At 41.7% G+C, this 15450-nt stretch overlaps 1 protein-coding gene across 4 annotated transcripts in view; it reads right to left on the reverse strand.

The window, feature by feature from the left end:
• Positions 1-1115: 1115 nt before the first annotated feature.
• ATF6 (activating transcription factor 6) overlaps positions 1116-15450 on the reverse strand; it is a 215404-nt gene continuing 201069 nt past the window's right edge. For all 4 annotated transcript variants that reach the window (XM_046681639.1, XM_046681640.1, XM_046681638.1 and 1 more), the window contains one exon: positions 1116-6444. In XM_046681639.1, coding sequence (XP_046537595.1) covers positions 6236-6444 — 209 coding nt within the window. In that variant the 3' untranslated portion in view covers positions 1116-6235. The remainder of the gene's footprint in view (positions 6445-15450) is intronic.

The following is a 15450-nucleotide window of genomic DNA, read 5'->3' on the forward strand; positions in this document are numbered from 1 at the left end:
GGTGGTGGGCTCTGGTTATATTTCTCTATACACCTCTGTTGCTTCACTGACTCTTCAGTTTATGAATTATCTTGCTTTACTGTCTGCATGCACTTTCCTCACTAATTACAGCACACTGAATCCTGCTCCCTTCCTTTTACTCCCCCAAACAACGCTGATATAAAGCTCTGGGCACAAGGAAGAGGATTTACATTTTGGCACCAGTCTAGAACAGTGCTTTTCCCCTCCTGCCACCAGGGGGTCCTTTCATGAGCTTCCTCTCTGGAGGCTCCAGCATCCAGAGACCATGCCATGTTGCTTGGCCCCCTTTTCTCTTTTCTGTTGCTCAGTGTCCCTACCCTTGATTGTCTGCTAACTTTCTCTGCAGAAGACGGAATTTGGGGTCTCACTTTCTAGACACATCTATCAAGGTATCTTCCGAAATAAGTGTAGTTTTGCCTCTAAGAGCACATTGGCGTTATCGTAATTTTGCATGTTTATGTATCTGGCTCCACAGGCTGACTCGGAGCTCTTTTAGGGCAGGAAGCTAAGCTGGATCTAAGCCTTGGGAGGTGGAACTATAGTGGTTAAGAATCCACGAGCTGGAGCTAAATTGCCTGGGTCCAAATACTGGTTCTACCACTTACCAGGTAGGTAACCATCTTAGGAAATGGGTTGTAGGGAGGACTGAAATAACATGACAGAGTTAACGAACTGAACGCAGTGTCTCAGGCACACACTGGGAGCTTGGCAAAAGCCTGCATTAATTACTCCTGGATGGATTCTTTGCTGTCAGTCTGCAGTAACTAGCTTCATGCATGGTGACATTTGTCGTTCCAAGCTGGGAAGAGGCCTTTGGTGAGACTGAGTAATCCAGTTTCCTGATGTCAAAGGATAAAGTATCAGTGTTCAGACAATCTTTTTTCCTTGATGAGATTGTGTTCAAATATCTGGACACAATAAAGGAAACTTTTACTTAACCAGGCTGGGAAGAAGAGTGGGACAGAGATCAGTAATTTTGTCTAAAGAGTAAGAGGCCACAGAACCGTCGTAGGCATCCCTTCTCACTACTGTCCACTTAAACTGAAGATTCACTTTGGGTCTTTTTTCTTTTTCTATATTCAGAACAAAACAAGAGAAGTTTAAAAATTCTTTATTTGAATTTTAGACAAAGAAGAAGTATTGTATTATAAAGACTTGCTTGAAAGCATGAAATAGTCTGTTGTCATTGTTTCTTTATGTATTGTAAACCAACGTAAACAGTAAGGGAGAGAACGGTAGATCTTTCCTCCTCATCTTTAACCCATTCTTAATTTAGCATGGATACAATCTTAGAAAGTCCTGCTGAAATGGCATCTTTAACACTCTCTCCTTGGGTTCTAATGGCTCCGTGGGTGAAGCACTATGCTCTTAGCCCAACCATACTTGCCCACATGACAAGAACAAGAAACCAGTGTCTCTAAGGCCAGACGTGCATAGTCGTTTTCATCTAAAGCTCAATTTCCTCATCATCTCTTATCCAGATGACTGACCTGGAAATTAGGGCTCAGTGTGAGTTAAAATGGTTTCTGGTGTGAAAGTCAATTTGCTAATCTCTATCTGGGATTATCATGCTGGGGGACATGCCAAGCCTCCTGGTTTGTTTATTTAACCGATGGTCACCAAGTTCATTGGGGCAAGCGGCAAAACAGCATGGTGTTTGTTGACCTTGGCAAATGATAAACTATGATTTATTTACTCCTTGGTTCCCCAATCTAATATAATTAAAAACCTTTGAATGTGCTAAATCTTTATTGCTTAAAGTTAGCAAACCAGTATGTTGAGAATGGTGTCCACTATTTGACAGTGACTAGCCATGACACGATTCATACACAGAACTGAATTTCCTATCAAGAAACCTTTGCCATCCTTCTTTTCATAAATTCTGACAGATAACCTGGCAGAGAACACAGACATTAGAACAAACTGCTGAAAGTTCTAGTCTTATCCAAAATAAACTTTAAGATTAGTCATTAAAAATCTAAGTTAACAGCATACACTCTGATTTCTTTTTCAGGTAGGAGAAAACTGCATTTCTTTTATGTGCATAGTTCCATTTGGACTCCAGCCAGATCTTTTTGGGTAGTCCAGGAATCTGTTTCCTAGAAAATTAAAAATCAGCCACAACCCCTACAGGTAGCAGAAAACGGGAATTGCCCGTGCCCCATCCCCCAAATGTTATTAGGGGTAGGAATGAAAATTTCTCACATTTCGTTCTTTTTCTTTTAGGCTTTGTTCTTGTTTTTAAGGCAAAAGTTATCATTAGTATTCACATTAGCGACAAAGATCCTAATTTCTGTAAATTAAAATGACTCGAGACGGACAAAAATCACATCTTGGTAAAGAATGAGGGTCCATAGGTATTAACAAGCGTTTATCAGTTCTGGCAAAAAGCAATCTTATTTGAGAGGTTAATTTGTAAGAAATGGCCAGCAGGATGAAAGGTCTCATCTGAAGTTCAGTTCCTTCAAAGGAAGGAAGCCAAGCCGGCCCATTGGGATGCAGTGGAAAGGGGGCTTTCATGGGTGGGAAATTTCCACGAAGTCAGACTGAGAGGAAGTCTCGCTCTGGCTCTTCAGTAAAAGTGGTTACTTCTAATAGGTAGTTCAAAGTGGAAGTCACTTGAAACCTTGCAATGTATTAGAAAGTCAAATACAAAGAGAAGTTTTTCCCTGTGATATTTTTCTGTCAACCTAAGCTTAGTAAAATGGCAAGAATCAGAAAATAGTACAAAAGTCACCAAGAGCTTGAGATTTCTCCAGTTTTAATCATTGTAAATGCCACAGCAGCAGTATCTTGTCGGAGCCTCACTGCCTTGACTACTGGGGATCCACGCCCAGGAGGAAGATTCAAGCCAGGAAGGTTTAATCAGGACGGTGTCTCTTTAAAAACGACAGAAAAATCAGTTTGAATCCCAAGTTCCTTGTCTGTTTCTAAGTGATGTTTATTCAGAACACTCAAGAATGACTCATATAACATTGCTGCTTTCAAATACCTCCGTGGCTACTTTTTGCTAACAAAAAAAAAGCCAAAGAAATGCCAGCATTGTGCTGCAGCTTGTAGTCATTTAACAAAAAAATTAGAAGATGCTCTGAGCTTTTATAATCATAGGGTTTTTTTTACTTGTGAACACACAAATACCCAATAATCTAAGGTCAAGTTTCTAAACTACAAGCATGGCAAGCAATACATTTGTCTCAAGAACGATCCTTTTACAAATCCTAACTTTAGAAGGAGGCCATTTACACTACATTCTAATGGAGCTGCGTCCCTGTTCTGCTGGCTGAGTTGCCCAAGGGCAAGAAGCCCCTAACATCTGACTCAATAGTTAGCACCAGGAAACATCCACTTCCATTAAGCCTAAAACTTGGGAATCGCAACCAGGCAGAAGAACCGTCTCCAGCAGTCTCCACCATCACTTCCTGAGACAGCAGTAATGGCGGCCCGAAGGGCACAGAGTCATCTAACAGCAGACTGGCCTCCTCCATGAGTTTATCTAATTTTCTCACAAGCTTGCAAAATCTCACTTAAAAATGTAATAAATTAAAATAATATATATATATATATATATATATATATACACCCACACACATATCCCCCATAATTCCTGGCTGCAATCCCCAAAAGGCAATCTCACAAAAAAAATTAAGCCAAAACACCAGTTTATTTTATTTAAGCCGGCATAGCAACTTTCCATTTCCTGAAGGGCCTTCTGATGCAGACAGACACTAAAAGTAAAAACTACTATTGTGCCCAGGGATTAAGAATAGCTTTGATAACAAGTAAAAAAGTCGAATACTTCTTCATACTTGTTAGTTGCCTCTCACTCATTTCCCGAACCCTTACCCTGAGGAGACTCCTGTTCTCTCATCTCAGAGAGATCAGTTCTGAACAGGTAACAACAAGAAGCGGAAGGGGCAGCGAGTGCACAGAGAAGGCTCGGCTTCCAGACGGCTTTGACGGTCACTTCACAGGCACTCTGAACGTTGTGACGGGGGCACCTGCCTGCTCTTCAGTCATGACTCCTTCCTCACTCGCCCACATTTCACCCGTCAGAGAGGCATGAAGGTCGGCTAACATAGCTGCAGCCTTCAGTCTGACACGCTGGTAAAATGAGCACAGGAAAAGCGGGGAATAGAGGGATCAAGGAAAATCAAGGTGCTAAAAATAAGTCCATGTGATGGTTTGTTCCTGTGGGATTCAGTGCAAAGGAGAGGAAGGAAGCACCATATATAATCACTCCATGCATAAAGTGTTTGTATCTACTGTTAGAACTACGACGCTCCAGTAGAAGATTAGCAGCTTGAGAAGGACCATGTCGCCACTGCCTACTAGCCCCGGTCGCAGCCTCCTGCTGGGCTAATTCAAACAGCATGGGAAGGGGGCAGGGCCAGGAGAAGATGCTCCAGGAGAAGACTGCCCTGTAATCTAAAGGTCGTCTACACATTTGCCTTCCATTCTTTGGCCCCATTAGAAGTAAGATGGTCCCCAGGGAAAATGGTTCTTGCGTGAACATCACCCAGGATGGCCGAATCAAGGAGAGAGCTGCACTGACTGACAACAGTCTGTACAAGAGGTTAGAAAAGAGGAAGGCTAATTAATGCTGGCAGCTGCAGATTCCCAGGCAACAGAGAGTTAGAGCCCCCTGCGTCCCTCACAAAAGTTAAACTGATTTCCTAGGAAAGCATCTAACTAGCTTGGGCAGAGAGGCATCACTACCCAGAGTTAGAAGGGTCAGTGATTCTTTGAAATCATTTAGAAGCCATGCCTAATTTCACAGGCAGAAAACTACCCAGCTGCATGTAATCCTTCAGGAGTTGAGATAATTTCTCTTTCCTTTTCTTGCAAGAAGGAAGACACTGATATAGTGTGAAATGGAGTGGAAGAAATCTGACAGAGGCAAGTCAATTAGGGTAAGAAGCAGTGTTTGCAGAATGCGTTCTATTGAGAAACTGAACAGTTTCACAGGAGGGGCAGAAGGACTCACTTTAGAAACTGAAGGTAGAAACTGGAGAGAAGAACGGAGTCAAAGTACAGGAAAAAGTAAGTGAATACAGTAGTGTTTTCTGTGTTTTTTTTACCATGGAAGGACAAAAGAGTTAATCCCTTCTCTGTTTTCTCACTGGACAAACTGAGAATTATTGCCATATTATGGGATGTATTCCCCCAGCAGAAATCCAAGCTTGCTTGTCTGCATAGTCTTAAGGAATAAATTCTTGTCAATTTTCAAGATAAAAAGCTCTTTTTGCTTAAAGTTACCTACGTGTTCCTTAAGTGAATTTGGTATCATCATATTAATAGAAGGTGTGTAGTGGGTGGGGATTCACAATAAAAATGAAGCATTTGTCCTGTGCACCAGATTAGCAGAGAGAAGACATAAGTACGTGGGCTAATAGGCAGTGGCCTCGAGTCCTCAACATAAACGGCAGCTGTGGCTTTAATCCTAAGCTGCAGTTGCATTAAACTTCCAGGGCTTTACATATTTGTATTAATAGAGCTATCTCCTCTTTCAAAGCCCCATCACTGACCCTTCTCTTCTGTTTCATTCTCTCAAATTTGCTACCCACCCCCTGACCTCCAACATAGGTATCCATGCGCAGTGTCAGGTGTGAACTGCAAATCCCAAGTAAAGATAAACTTTACCAAATGGGAATTTTCCCTTTACCTAAAGCTCCAAATTGTTTTGACTGTTTTGGGGATGTTTTTGGCCCTTCTGGTTTTGAAATTTGTTATCCAATAAGCACAATATCCACAATGGGTTTGCATTAAATTAATGAAAAATCTAATCAGTGGAAACGCCTGTGTGCTGTTAGCTGTAAATAAGAATCTCTTTACTGTCTCAATAAGTGAAATGGCAGAGAGGGGAAGAGGAGCTTATTTGAAAGAAGATGACTATTTAAACACAAAACAAATATAGAGGGAAAAGCAATTTAAAAAGGTACAGACAAAATCCACGCCAGGACACACTGGAAGATGCAGGGCTGCATTTACCAGTGGAGAAACGCTGTTCCCCTTACATCAGAATTCCAGTGCTTTCCAAGTAGATGGGCAGATGATGAAAAACAGAGCAGCTTCTTTTTCTCCCTCTCTATCCCCTTGAACTCTGTTGTGAGGCAGTCCTCTGCTTGCCACCCAGAAGGCGGAAGGAAGCATTTCTCTCACCCATTCTCCAATTTGGCAGGTCCCACTCTTAGTTTTCCAACATAGCCCCAGGGTACTATTGTAATGACTCAGGGATGGTGCTGACAACGTGGGCTGCCTCCGTGGCTGCTGGAGGGGAACCAAAGAAGGTGTTGGTTTGATTCCTCTGCTGATCTCGGAGGTAAGGAGGAACTGACGAGCTTTTGATGTGAAGGATCCTGGTGTCCATCACCTGACAGTCAATCTGCATCATCACTTCGTAATCCTGCCCATTGATCACATTCTCTGCAGGGAGGAATACACACAAGGAATAAATATTCAACAGAACGTGCAACCCTGTCATAAGCTTCAATCCCAGAAAGACAGAAATGAGCTTTAAGGGTGTGAACTGTCAATATGCTTTCAAGGGTGCAGAGGGACTTCATCAGCCACTAGGCAGAGCTATAGTTGGGCTGGGGGCTGGGATGGCCTGTCCTCTCCTCAATTGTAGTTCTCAAACAATCTTCATTGGCTCAATAAGGGCTGAAGCCACTGTCAGAGTTAATATCGTAGAGTATTTGTCCACAGACGCTATGTCTTGTATGCCTTCCATGCAGTATATCACCATGACGGGAACAACTGGAACAGAAGGAGATTTTAGTGCAGGTCGGGGGAAGAGTACCTAAGCCCTCCCCTTCCCCTTCAACACTGGGAAGGAATAATTGTCAAAAGGACCAATATATCATGTAAATGGTCAGGAGACTTTTTTTGGCCAACACTGCTTGGCTCCTATTCATCAGTAATATTTCTAATTTCATTGAGAGATTCCCAGCTATGAATTTAAGGGTTTGCCTTAGGAGCATAAAGTACAGTGAAGACTGACAATTAGAGACATCTGACATCTCTGGCTTATTCCTAGAGATCACGATCACTTCCCTTCCACACTAAGGCAATCTTTAGTTCCAGAGTTCTTGATTCCAGGTACAAAGAGACAGTACATTTCCAACTGGGATTAGAGGGAGTGCCAGAGGACTTGCAGGTAAACTAGAGGCTATTGCAGAAGGGAACAGGAAAACCATAGAGAGCCATGCTTGACGTGTATGGGGTAACTTATTATGAGTTTAAAATACACAGACACATACTACACTCCATTCTTACTTCCTAAGAGGAGGAAAGCCCTTTATTTTAGGGAGAGGGGCAAATTATTTTCTGCTTAGTAATTCTGGGGTGTCATTTCCAACTTGGAGTCAATGAAACTTGAGCATAAAACTGATGAGAGAAGTATAAATAGACAATACTTTTCAAACCCAGCTGGACATTCAGAGCAACACAGTGAGAAGATGTGTGAACTTGGAAGAATGCTGGGTAGTCAACGTGGCATCTCAGTTTGCATTTTCATCTGCGGATCTGGAGCTGGGTGTGGGGACCGGGAAGAGCGACTGCTGGCAGAGGCCTAGTCCTGTGCTGCTTTTTTGTGAAGATGATACAGAGCCAACCAGTGATTTTTAAAATTAAACACTTGGCTTCTCCAGGACAAAGAATTGAACTTAAAAGTAGAATTCTTTCTATTCCTTTTTTTTTCTTTTTACTTCAACACTGTGCATGCCAAGTGCTATAAATCTAGAGGAAGAAAATCCAAAGTTTGACATCTGATCTTCAGATTCCATTGATATGTTTGGGCAAACTGAGACATGGATTGTCACTTATGAAGCTGGGAAAGACTTATAGAGATCATCTAACCCAGGGTGTCTTAAATTAGGGTCTAATGCACAGACTTCAGGGGGTCCATAAGTTCCCTAAAATTGCGTGCAAAGTTTTATTTGTGTGTGCGTTTTTCTGCAGAGGGGCTCCATCAGATTTTCACTGGGGTCTAAACCCCCCCAAAATTAAAACTATTATATCTAATAATCTATCAACTTTAAGAGGCTTAAGCAGATGATATATTCTATTTTAAAGCCAATGGAAGACATCATTCCTCCACTTCCAGTGGTTGGTTATCTGTTGCAATTTTTAAAATAGTATCCATTGATGATGAATTTTTTATTCCAAGTCTTACAGATCTCTTCCATTACAGTTGAAGCTCATTTTCTTCTTTCTCATCCTTACTAGAAGAACAGCTGGTTTCTGCTGTGTATTGACTAATCCTACCTATTCTTTAAGACCATCGCCATGGAAACTTAACTCCAATTTTACAAGTCCTGCCACTTAGCAACAGCTATCAAATCATTTGCTTATCTTTAGAGAATTAAATCTGAATGCCTGTAAGTTAGCCATTGTTTCCCATCAAAGCGTTTTCTTTCCCAAAAAGTAGGAGATGGAAGAAAGACAACCTACTAATGTATTTGGAGTCATTCCATTCATAACACGTGACTGGGTTCAGATTTCAAGGTGCCACACCAATTATTTCCTTTTGGAACCACAGTTCCTTCCCATTTTAGAAAAACTGAAAGATTGTGGAGTATGCATATGTGCACGCGCACACTGGGACATAGACGACCAAATAATGGAAAACATATGTATTAGAGACATGTAATACACATTACTAATTTTTACTGCTTTCCTGGATTAACTTGGAATCCAGATGACAGTTTAAGATCAAGACTAGCTTTTCTTACATAGCCCAAACCACCTGCAGAAGTCATTAGAGTCCATGTGCCTGCTATGGGTCAAGCTGATAGCTGGAGTTCCTTAATACCTTAAATATCAAGAAGAGATGAAAAACCTGGGGACATAAGCTTAGATGCTTTGAGGGAAAATTAAAGCTGAGACCTGATTCCAAAACCAGGGAGTCCCCAGCCGTGGCTGAAACGACATTGTTATCTTAAGCCCAACCAGAATGAGACTCAGGTCAGGCACAGTCTACATGCCTTTAAAATGGGTTCTCTCCTTCTCTCCTTTCTGAAGGTAACAATTTCTGGGCCAAGGAAATTATCAGCATTACTAGAGGAAGACTCTGCCAGATAGGATGTGAAAGCCTTCAACTGAATTCAGGAAGCCCCCTCTGAAGGACAAGCTGGATACTTCAGGATTTGAAGTGACATGCCAGTAGGGGTCCCAAGTTACCCGACACCTCTAAAAAACAATTAAAGCGGCTACAGCAATATTCTTTAGTCTGCTCTGTGGGATCTTATAGAGGAGTTCTCTGGGTGTTTCAGTACTAACTCCCTTGGACAGTTAGTGAGGTAGTCGCAGCAGTACTGATGAGGTTCTGTGTGTTTCATTTAAAGGACAGACTGGGAAACAGCTGAGGATAACTCGTGATCTCTACTGGGCTGTCGCGCATCTGTTCACACAGAACGCTTCCAGGAGCAGCATAGAAGCTCCGGACTCCTCTCGACTGGCAAAGGAAGCTCCTATTATCCTTTACTTTAAGGCTTTGAGCACGGTTAATCGGGCTGCACTCCTGATTTCTATTTACTCCTCAATTAGGTCTGCGCTGCTCCTTCACTGAAACCAATTAATATTAATTTCATTATAAAGTCCATCTCCTATGTGCAGTATCGTGTGTTCGAATGGAAAGGACAACACTTTGAATTGTTGCCTATAATGTGTACCTCAGTGTGAATAAAAAATACCAGAGAGCAGGTTCTAACTGGAGAGATGAGAACCTGAAGACTCTGGTTGCTCAGGGAGGACAAGGGGAAGGGCCCCTGAAGGAAAGCACAGGCAGGATGTGAGAGGCTGAGGACAGACTGCACACTTTCAGGAAGGGCCAGGTCTGTGTGGTTAACGTACGCGCTCTAGGAAAAAGAGAAAACATTACAGCTCACGGGTTTTCTGACAAGAGGAACATGGTGAACATCGGATTAGGGAGGTGTGAGAGCCCAGTTATGTGAAAAGACTGCTAAACTATTTTTGTGAACTTAATGAAAAAAGACCGTGACTATTTGGGAGAACTAGAACCAAAAGGAATAGTATGGAGAGAAAACGTTAAAGGCTCACTCTCCCTCTTTTATCAGCAAACATTTGGGTGTCGCACGAGTGATATAAATACTCTTATGTTCTGGGCCTTCTGAAGTAAACAGAATGAGAGGAAACACTGATCTGAGTTGGGAAAAAGGTATAAAATACCAATACTTCAAATTCAAAATTAATCAGGCAAATAAAAAGAAAAAGAGATGAGTGGTTTCAAACACAAGCACTAAAATGGGATTCTGAATGCTTAGGAGGGCTGAGGAAGCAAGAAAAAGTGCCTGGACACTGGAGGCGGAAAAACTCTAGGCAATGTGGAATTCTGACCATCCCGTAAAGACACAATAACTGAATTAAGAACGGCCTGCCAAGAGGCTGTTAGCTAGGAGACAACTAACACACACACCAGAACCTTGACCGTATCAGAATGAAATATCCAAAAATGTTTCAAAAGTCACAAGTTTAATTTTAAAAAGTGACAACACTTCACTAGTACTTTGCAAAGAAGTATATACAATAAAACAGACTTCTATTCAGAATCAGACGCTAATCCTAACAAGAGATAGTTTGCTCTGTGTAAGCTAGGCGATAGGTGGTGACAGGCTGTCAGTATCTGTGCCTGAATCCAGTGGGATGTGGGGGGTGTGTGGGGGAGGCATGGAAGGTCGATAAAAATCCGCCCATTCATGGATCACAAGGGATACCTTCAACCAAAACAAACAAATGGAAAAATAAGGAAAGAAACCAAAAAGGGTAAGAAAGGGAAGACAAAGTTGTAGAAGGGAAAGTAAGGTGGAAATACAATGAACAATGAAGTGGTAAAATGTCACCTTGGGACACTGCCTTTCAAGAACTTCTATACAACCTGACTCCACTATGCCTAGTCAATCTTCTCTCCAATTTTCAACCTGAGTCCTGGTTTGACCATCCCAACACACCATGCATTGTATCTCTGCTGGCATATTTTCCTCGCTTAGAAAAAAAGCCCTTTCTGCTCTTCTCTACCTAGTCAAATTCTCTGTCCAGTCAAATTCTATTAATCTTTTAAGGCCCATTTCAAGTCTCACTTTAAGAAACCTCCCGTGGGAAGTCAAATATTCATCTTTTTCTTTAGAATCAATATATAAATGTTCCATTTTATTGAATAATGTTAAAACACTTAAAGAAAAGAGGTTCGGCTCCTTTGAGAAACGCCTGGCGTTTCTGAAGGGGGCGGGGGGTACACAGGGCGGTGGAGAGAACTAGAACCTCTCCCTCATCAGCTGGGAAGAACACTGGGTGAATAAGTGACAGTCACACTGCAGATGGAAACACAGTACATGCCTCCAACTTGAAGAATCTCTCCAGAGACATAAGGGAGAACATGTGCAAGAGCAAAGGGCTCCTAGCAACCACCAGGTCTGTCTGCCCTTTGCCAGAAGAAATCAAAACAGAGTTTCTCTGATGGGAGAGATTTTGGGATGGGAGTGTCCCAAGCCAGGGAGGGACATCCTATGTTTAACTGTAAGATAAACCAGAATTTGTTAAATGTTATGGACACTGAGCAATGGGGAGTTAGACAAGAAAGAGCTTATCTGGAAGATCCATAATAATTTCACAAAAAAAAGTGTGTGGGCCTAGAAGGATGTATATAAAAATCACAGACCCTTAAGGGGCACTTGTAGTGGTCATGATGATTAAGGAAACTTCTAGAATTTAGTGAGCGGGGGCCAGGATGCTGGACATTCTGTATGCACAGGGCCAGCCCCATGCAACAACTGTCCCATATCTCATATGATATTCCTGCAGGTAAAAAACCCCTGATTAATACCAGGTTAGTCTAGATATAACCTCTGTTTTACATTTAAATATAAAGTACTTTTTTTTTTTTAAAGATTTTATTTTTTTCCTTTTTCTCCCCAAAGCCCTCCGGTACCTAGTTGTATATTCTTCGTTGTGGGTCCTTCTAGTTGTGGCATGTGGGACGCTGCCTCAGCGTGGTTTGATGAGCAGTGCCATGTCCGCGCGCAGGATTCGAACCAACGAAACACTGGGCCGCCTGCAGCGGAGTGCGCGAACTTAACCACTCGGCCACGGGGCCAGCCCCAAATATAAAGTACTTTTACATGAGGTTTAATATATATACTAAATTTCCAGGAATAAAACTACAGAATAATTTATTTTATTTATTTAATAAACACATAGAGCTTCTGTATGCTAGACATTGTTCATCTGATTCTCATAACAACCTAAGTAGGGTATTACCCCTCATTTTACAGATGAGAGAACTGGAGTGTAGAGGCATCATGAGACTAGCCACTCATCTGGCAAATGGCAGAGCAGGAAGTTCAAACCTAGGCAGTCTGGCTTCAGAATACATTCTTATAACCACTCCCCTACGCTGGGAATGTTTTTTTCTGAATTCAACCAAGAATTGTTCATCATTTCAAAAAATCACATCACCTATGGCTAAGACACTCTTGGTACTTGAGTCACCATCAGAACCCTCTAGTATCAATTTGCATTTGTGGCTGGTGCACTCACAGTAATAGTATGTATCAGTGCAAGCACCTGATGTGTTCCTTCTATCTTCTAATGCAATAGAAACATTGTAATATATAATGCCTGACTATTAAATACACTCACTCATTCAACAAACATTTATTGAATTCCTACCACGTGCCAGGCACTGAAGATACAGCAGTAAACAAAACAGAAAAAAAATCCCTGTTCTCATAGAGCTTAATTCTTATAAAAGGAGACAGTGAGAGAATGCAGACAGAAAATAAATAGGTAAAATAGATAGAATGTTAAATAAGTGCTCTGGAGAAAAATAACACACAGAAGGTGGTTAGGGAGTAAGTGTGGGTGGGGTGGGGAGGCGCCTGCAGTTTTAGATGCCGTGCCCAGGGGAGGCCTCTCCAGGAAGGTGACCTCTGAGTAAAGACTTCAGGAGGCGAGGGGGAAGCCATGCAGCTGGCGAGGGGAGAGCTGAGCGCACAGATATCATAGATTCCAGGAGGACATTTTAGTGGAGAGGATTGGCAAGCGGCAGGAAGTAGGGGTGAGGACCAATTGGCAGGAGAAAACAGGCTAAACTGTAACATGGGAGTTATCTGCAGACAAGAGACAGATGGAGCCCTGGATCAAACAGTATCACTCTTGGGGAAGAACGATGGGAACGTGCGTGTTAAGAGGGATGGGTGTGAAGGAAAAGGGAAGGTCTGTGGCTTCATGAGATCACTGAGAGCACTTTCAACTGAGAAACCAAACTCTGCTTGTAACATTCAGTCATTCATTCAATGGTTACCTGAGCACTGATTACATGCCAGGCACTGTTAAGACTCTCCTAAGCATTTAGATCCAATTTCCTGTATCCAAATTAGACAGAGAGAGAGTTTTCCAAAGGAAAATGGAGACCATATGACGGGTCAGAAAACTGTCAGTCAACATTTACTGAGTACCTTAAACTGTGAGGAGTTACAGAAGGAAATGAAGTTCCTTCCCTTACTCACCTTACTGGAGTGTTCCAAAAGCAGCAGAATTACATTTAAAATATTGGTAGAACATCCAACAAGTACATTTCCTCAGAAAGGCCCTTTCTTACTACTTCTTAATACCAAATTCAAGTGGCATCCCCAAATCACGTCACTTCTTTTCCTTCATAACACTTGTTACAATGTGTAATTAAACACTGGCTTATTCCACTTGTTTAATGATACGTCTCCCCCACTAGACCGGCGACTCCATAAAGTCAAGCAGTGTGTCTGTCTCACTCATCACCACATACTCAGAGTAGCACAGTCCCTGACACCCGGCAGACAATGAAAAACAGAGAACACGACCTCAGTGTTCTCTGAGGCTAGTCATGTCATCAGGTAATTCTTTGCTTTCTAAAATTTCCACCATTTTTGGCCCTAACTTGAGAACAAGTGCCATCCCGGAATAGCTCTAGAAATGGTAGTAGCAGCAAAGGATTTCTAAAACATCCTCAAATACAAAAATAACCCTGTTAAGACTCTGTCTCTGAAACACAGCCCAAGTCACTTCTCTTCAACCTCGAGTTTATATTTTGAATTCATAACCATCAACAACGACTCTTTTAAAGGTGACTAGATAAAATGTATCCCCCAGGGAAATTTAGGGGCCTATGCTACAGAGGTCTAAGCTATATGGTCAACTTCCTGCTTTTTCTCAAGTTCAGCTCCTCTAGGGCTTTTGACAGTCTCCGAGGATGATTTCAGAAAATCTGGATAGTTTCATAGTTGTTCAAACACTAACGGTAACAGATTTGCTTTTCTCTGGACCTGCCTACTCTTTCCCTTAGAATACCGCCCACAGATGTGGGTGGTTCTTTTCATTAGATCATAGAAAAGAGTTACATTTTGTTGATCTCAAACAGCTCCTGAAAGATCATTAAAAAGGATATGACTAACAAAATTTTTACTCATTTCTTCAAATTGAGTTTCTAGACCACCAAACTGACATCTGGTTATATAATTTAAATTAGTGCTCAAAAACTGAAAACAAGTGAACTTCAGGTATGCATAGCAACAAAGGGATTCATGAGAAGGCTGGGTTTGGGTTAAAATTCATTCTGAAAACTGAGTGAACTAGACCTTGGACCTGGTTTGCTGCCCTAAGACACAGTTTGGAGTTTTAGCCTGGGGTCTGGGGTCCAACTCTAGGAATGGCCAATAACTCTCTTGCTTCTAATAATTGAATCACTGGCACCAAGCACTAGAAAACTGTTTTACAGTGTCACAATCTGAAATTGGAGACCCATGAAAATTGAACCAATGTTCAGAAGCACGTCCCTATAAAATCCAGAACCCATGGAATAACTACCCTACAGGCAGATTCAGGCCCAAACCTCTGCAATTACTACTATTATGTCAAAGAGCACTCTCTCCTCTGAAACACTGTGGCTCTTTAATTGTATTTAAAATCAATGTATGGGAATTATACATTCTTCTCAAGGCATCAAAATGGCCTTCTCTGCAATATTTCTGCCCATTGTGTTGGGGAGGCTGAGCTTCTAAAAGGAAACACTGAATCATAATTTCAGAGCATGAAGGAACCTTAAAAAGACAAGGCCTGATATCACCCAAGTACACTCAGCCTATTGAAAAGCCTAGCATAACTTTTGTTCATAAAATGGAATCTTAAAATATTTTGGGGATGGTAGTCACACAATACCAGGTGTATTCAGAAAAACTAATTCAAATGCTGGAAACAACTACCAACAGGTTAAAATGAATGAGATTTAACATGATACTGCAATTTTAGACTAAAAACCAATAAATTGAGTTTTCTTATATCCACAGAAAGTGATTTGTATAACACTAAAGGCTACTGTTCCACACATTTTGTTTAGTAGGAAGTGTCTCTCCTCTCCCACATCTGCTCAGGCATAAAGCC

The sequence above is a fragment of the Equus quagga genome, chromosome 13 (assembly GCF_021613505.1).
Source record: "Equus quagga isolate Etosha38 chromosome 13, UCLA_HA_Equagga_1.0, whole genome shotgun sequence".
NCBI classification, from domain to species: Eukaryota; Metazoa; Chordata; class Mammalia; order Perissodactyla; family Equidae; genus Equus; species Equus quagga.